Genomic DNA, 6,528 nt, shown 5'->3' with positions numbered 1-6,528 from the left:
GTATCTCGGCCAAATATTGTCCTATCATAACAAACCATACATCAATTGAAAGATTATTTATTCAGCTTTCAGATGTATTAATCTCAATTTTGAAAAATTGACCCTTATGACTTGTTTTGTGGTCCAGGGTCACATATATATATATTGTTTTTAAATTATATATATATATAGCTTTCAAAATAGTGAATTTGCTCAAGGAAGAAAATTCAAAAGATCAATAAGGAAATACACAACAAACAAATAATTGTTGCACAATACTACGGAAACAACTTTATGTACATGTAAATATGTATTGTTAAACTTTGTGCATAATTTGGAGATTCCCTACTTTAGACTTGGAGGGTTTGAACAAAATACCTGGAAAATATAGGCAATATTTTTATTACGGTGTTTTACCACCATTTGCCTTTATTACAGCTGTCAACCGTCTTAGTACAGATTCATACAACTTTTGAATTGTCTTCAGTTGAATGTTGTCTATCAGAGCATCTGCTAGTTGCTTTAGTGATGTTGAAGGAGGGAATCAGTTTAATTTTTCTCTCCAAAACTGCCCACAATACACTCTTAAAAATAAAAGTTCTTCACGATGCCATAGAATAACCTTTTTGTCTAAATGGTTCCATAAAGAACCTTTAACATCTGAAGAACCTTTCTGTTTCACAGAAGGTTCTTTGTGGCGAAAGAAGGTTCTTCAGATTATAAAAAGTTAAGAAAGAGATGGTTCTTTAAAGAACCTTTGACTGAATGCTTCTTTGTGGAACCAAAAATGGTTCTTCTATGGCATCGCTGTGAAGAACCTTTGAAGCACCTTTATTTTTAAGAGTGTAGTTTGATAATAGGCTACTTAAGTCAGGTGATTTGTTTGGTTTTATGACCATATTTTATGCATTTTAGCACTGGTGTCTGTAATTTAACGCTTTAGTGGTTTCCGTGGATGTTGGCTTTGTAGTCAGTTTTTGTGGAAAAAGGGTCGCTATCATTCACTTTCAATTTTCACCTACTACTGAAGAAGTCTTGTCATGCTTTGTGCATGCAGTTATAAAAGTGAAGAATGTTGCTCCTAAAACACCAAACAACCGGGCCGTGAAGGTTACAGACGCTCTGCTAAACAGGCGCCCATTTGTTCTTTTTTGGACGTTGAGTGCTTGTGCTAAACACTGCTAAAAACAACTTATACCACACTGATATACAACCTAAAGAGTATAGACAATGTAAAGAAATAAAAGCTATTCAACAAGTGTAATTCCATTTATGGAATTTGTTTGCATGCTATGAAGCATCAGTATTGCTGCTGCTCATACAGCTATTAAACTTTGGGGAATTGCTTGGATGATACCTCAGATCGTGCAGTTTGTTGAGGACAGGTGTGGCATTACGTAAGACTGGTCCACCTGACAGCAGGTGACCGGAGAACAGCACAAGTGTGAATGATTTACGAAGCCATGCGATTAAACTGTGACTGATTTGCTGAATCAGAGTCGCATGACCTCAACAGCTCCACACTTCCAGGATATTCCTGAATGTTTGTTAGGTTTGTTATCAAAACTGTGTCAGAAGACATCCCCACTATTCATTTCATTTTGATGTATGGACAAGAATGAACATCTTCTGTGCTCAGTGAAATAAAGAAAGAAAGTCATGCAGTCCTGATTGCAACATGGGATGGTTTAGAATAATAATAACTATTCTGATGTACTACAAAGCATGTGAAAAGGCTCTTGTTTCTCATGTTTTTTTGTCAAATCTTACTAGGTTCAGACCTGATCACAAAAGCAAGCCTGTACAAGTGTGTTTGTAGCATCCCGAGAGGTTTACACCCTGGAACAGGAAGGCACAGCTTTCCTGCAATAACAAATGCTTGTTTTAAGGCTTCTCTGTAGGCTGATCTCCTCTAAATTACCCTGAATTCTCCTGATAGCGCTTTTGTGTTTTTGTCCTGCACCGACTGTTAGGTACTAAGAGTACGTCACAAACAGTAACAAATACACATATTTAACCTAACCTAATCCTAAACCTCACACGAAGCTTTCTGCGTTTTTAAGAAAACATTCAATATTTAGTAAGTTCATTAAGATGGTTTCAGGTTGTAGTGTCTTTTTGGGAACACTGGTCCACATACAAACATACATACACACGTTTACTTTTGTTCCCAAAAGTATATCACACATTCACACACAAATACTCACCATTCAAGGCTTCATACACCCCAAAAAGAGCTGTTTACCATAGACAAAAGCACATCTGAAATCGAAGCATAAAAGGCACTTATCTGTAACTCCTCTCTAGACCCCGTTTGAGAGCAGTTATAATAAAAACATATGCATGGTGGAAGCTGTGGTGTAATGAGTAAGACACACTTCCTCTTCCTTCGGAGCAGGACGGGATCCATAAACATCAGTGTTTCCTGATCTTTGATTTCTTGGAAAAAAACGCTCACAGACATAGTCTGCTGCTTCAGTGTAGTGACGTGCGTTGTGTGGTGTGGTGGATGAGAGGGAGTGGAACGGTATGAGTTAACCATTACTCTACATCACTACAGAATGTCTGTCGTACCAAACTGTGATTAAATGTTATTAACAGCATTTTTTAAAATGAGCTCATTAGTTTGAGTTGGAAGTCCTGGCAAGTGTGTAAACAGAAAAAAATCTGCAAACCTTGACCTTGAGCATAACAAATGTGTGAAGGTGTGTGAAAGTGGTTTCCACTCAGAATGAGTCAACAGGAGCAGGTGGAGCTAAATTTAGGCTTCTCGTCTCATAAAAGAAGACACACAGGTGACTTATGGAAGCTTGTTTCCACCGTGGAAATATAAACAAGATATCAACTCTGAATTCTGACTTTCTTTCGCAAAAGAGTGTTTACGTTTTGCAATTCTGTTGTTTTATTTTTTCTGCCACAGAAAAACAAATAACATAGAATAAAACGGTAGGCTAATTGTGACTTTTTCTTCTCAATTGTAAATTTATATATTTATATGCTTACTTTTTCTATCCCGTGGCAGAAACAAGATTATAAGGACTCCAAAACAGAAGGAATTAATTACAAACTCATTGGAATTTATAATACATTTCCAACCAATTTAAATCAATTAATAAATAAAACAGTAAAATTGCCGTTATAAAAAATATTGTTCTGACTCCAATATTATATTAATGCGGTGAGTTGGTTTATGTTTTGCCTAAATAATAATAATAATAATAATAATAATAATACCGTAATAATAATCCTTTTAATGACAAGTCCTGCTACTTGTTTTGTATTTCTCTGTCTTTCTCTCTCCGTACAATGTTAACACTTAGGGACCAGTTCTCACTATTAACTAGTTGCTCATTAGCATGCCTATTATTAACATATTAGCTGTTTATTAGTGCTTATAAAGCACATATTCTACATGACCATATTCTACATCCCTAATCCTGTCCAATACCTAAAATTACCAACTACCTTACTAACTATTAATAAGCAGCTAATTAGGAGTTTACTGAGGCAAAAGTCATAGTTAATGGTTTGTTAATAGCGAGTTGGACCTTAAAATAAAGTGACCCAATTATTATGTATGTATGTATGTATTTATTTGTTTGTTTGTTAAGTATTTATACATCATGGTGCTATTTGTTGCACTGTCTTTTGTTTTTATCCTGATTAAAAAAAGTAAATGTATTGCAGTATTTTTTTTACTGTAATAATGTAAAACATTACTGTATTATGGTAATGAGAATGTAATTACCATACATATTATGAATAATGTCAATTATTTAACAAACTTCAAATACTATAAAAATAACTATGTGGAAGAAAATTTTTTTTTTTTTTTTTTTCTGGGAACACTATTCATTATAATTAGTTGCTTATTAGCAAGCTACTAGCATATTGGCTGTTTATTAGTACTTATAAAGTACATACAAATGCATAGATCCCTTATCCCGACCCAATACCTAAACATAACTACAACAACTACCTTACTAGCAATAAGCAGCAAATCAGGAGTTTATTGATAGAAAATTGTTAGTTAATAGTGAATGTATGTGCACTTATCTAAAGTGTTACCAGAAAATCTTTAAATCCTGAAATATGCAAAATATAATTTCCTGTTTTTCTCTTTGTATTTTGGGCTGAAATGTGACACGTTTTTTATGAATTAAACACTGTTATCTCTAGAATCTGAGTCAGATGTTGCTGTGGTTTCGCTCATATGGCTTTATGAGCCAAGGATGAGGAAAGTAAACAGGAATGTCACAAAACAGCACTGCCGCAAACCCTGAGCCAAATACTGAGATCATGCACTCTTTACAAAGCTAAAATCAACATGTGGCCACCGTGTCATTTCATAGATTGGTAAAACTTTTCAAGAAGTTCCTATTCGTTAGCATTAGTTAATGCATTAGTGAACATTAACCAACAATGAGCAATATACTCCCCCCCCCCAGCATTTATTAATCTTTGTTAATGTTAGTAAATAAAAACAGTTCTTCATTGTTTGTGCATGTTAGTGCATTAACTCATTTTAACATAACATTTTTATTTTAAAAATGCATTAATACAGTAAATATTAAAATGTACAATAACTAAGATTAACAAATGCTATCGATATATTATTCATCATTCATGTTTATGATACTGTAAAGTGTTACCCATAGATTTACTAAAAGCATGTGGACATTCTTCCTCACACTGCATTCACAATATTTGGATGTCAGCTAATTTTTTCATATTGTATCTGCTACACTGAGCCCAGGAACAGTGTGACTTCATCTTTATCTGAGCAAGAGACAGTATCAGTTGCATTATTGGCCTTTATAATCGTTACAGTCTTTTATGAGCCCTATATGCGTATGTGCTCCAGTAAAGTGTGTGGTTGGGTTTTGCTGTCTGGCTAATAAAGGACACATTCATTACACAATAAAAGCAACAGATGCGTAAAGAGACCTGCCCTTAATGATCGCATCATCAAAACTGGCTTGTCACTTTGATCACTGTGTATATGAGTGCGGCAAAAGTTTACAATGATTTTCATATGATTATTTTGCTCAAAAATATTATCACGATTATACACGATTATTTCAGTTTTACATTTCATTTAGATTTTGCAGATTTAGTCACAGCAAACAATGCAAATGACTGCATGAAAGAAAACAGACTGGCTGTAGTAAACTTTCATTTCAGCAGAATATAGATCGCTAAACTCCAACTGTTTTCAGCTCAGAAGTGTTTTTCTGTAAAGTAGAAAGAACGCACGCATGCGCATAGTAGCCAGGCTCGGAAGATTAAATAAACCACTGTGCAAAAATAAAAAAATAAATAAAAAAATAAAATACTACAGATTTATGAAAAATCCCCCTTAATGGGGGATAGAAACTCTTGAAATCTGGCAACCGAAAGCTTGTGGAGGCTTGTAACCAATGCAAATATCGCAGACGAGTATATAAATCGTGAGAAACAGAAATCGTGATTAAAAACAATTCATCATGATGATATCATGCAAAAATTGATTTACTAATTTTTTTTAAAAATTGCATTAATTTAATCAAATGTGAGTGAGCGTGGAGGTTTCTGGCCAAATGCTGCATTTGAGCTGTCATTTTATGCCTGCAGTTCCAGTGTTACGGGATGAGTTACGCACAAAGGTTTAATACTTATGCTTTGTGTTTGTTCAGATCAGCAAGCATGATAAAAGTGATGCTTGAAAAGAGAAACGATGAAACGAGTGGTTGATGTGATGCACAGTAGGCGTCACTGACCCTCTGCAGCTGTTCTCGGAGTCTGTGGCTCTGTCCGCTGTGCTCCTGCTTCAGTCTGCTCTTCTCTCTCTCCGCCTCGCTCAGAAACTGGCTCAGCCTCTGGACCTGCGCCTGCAGCTCCTGCACGTCTCGCTCCAGCTCGGACACCTGACTCTCCCACTGCACCCGGCAGTCCTCCAGTTTGACCCGCAGCTCGTACCTGCCCTGCTCCAGCTCCTGAGGACACACACCCATCAGATCCTCACACAAACCAATCTCAGATATCACACTTTAATCCCAGAGTCCACTGCAGACATTTGTCTAACTAGAAGTATCTTTGCAACTACATATCAACTAGCAGTCATTAGTGTATTAGACTGTTAGTTTAGGGTTAGTAGAATAAGTTAACATGTAGTTGCAAAGTTAGGGTGACCATACGTGCCATTTTCCCAGGACGCGTCCTGGCCAGGATTTCTATATTGCCTAAAATATCTAGGTTTTGGCTTTGTTTGCGTGTGCAGACCGATCGGTGTATGACATCAAAATACCATACAGACGGTTATGCTTCGAAACGCTCTCGAGGTACTTTGATGTCAAACACTGATCGGTCTGAGCCGCACTGCTTTTAAGTCGAACACACCTCATATGTACGCGTAACTGCATCGCTTTGACCGTAGATCCCACCTTCTCACACGCCATGATTGGTCCATTATGTACAATGCTTGCATGTTATTAGTCAAACTACTTTTCGATCATTACCTTCAGCAAGCATGAAAACAAAGCCAAAACAAATCCTGGCCAGGACGCGTCC

The 6,528-nt window shown here is 36.3% G+C and overlaps 1 protein-coding gene across 2 annotated transcripts in view; it reads right to left on the bottom strand.

Annotated features, from left to right (window-relative positions):
* Window positions 1–6,528, bottom strand: part of LOC107680090 (bicaudal D-related protein 1-like) — a 25,424-nt gene that overhangs the window by 16,624 nt on the left and 2,272 nt on the right. For both annotated transcript variants that reach the window (XM_016475851.1, XM_016475852.1), the window contains exon 2: window positions 5,739–5,954. In XM_016475851.1, coding sequence (XP_016331337.1) covers window positions 5,739–5,954 — 216 coding nt within the window. The remainder of the gene's footprint in view (window positions 1–5,738; window positions 5,955–6,528) is intronic.

Source organism: Sinocyclocheilus anshuiensis, unplaced genomic scaffold (genome assembly GCF_001515605.1).
Source record: "Sinocyclocheilus anshuiensis isolate Anshui unplaced genomic scaffold, SAMN03320099.WGS_v1.1 scaffold853, whole genome shotgun sequence".
In the NCBI taxonomy this organism is placed as follows: Eukaryota; Metazoa; Chordata; class Actinopteri; order Cypriniformes; family Cyprinidae; genus Sinocyclocheilus; species Sinocyclocheilus anshuiensis.
The sequence above is the reverse complement of the archived record's forward strand: the minus strand, read 5'-3'. Positions and strand labels throughout refer to the sequence as shown.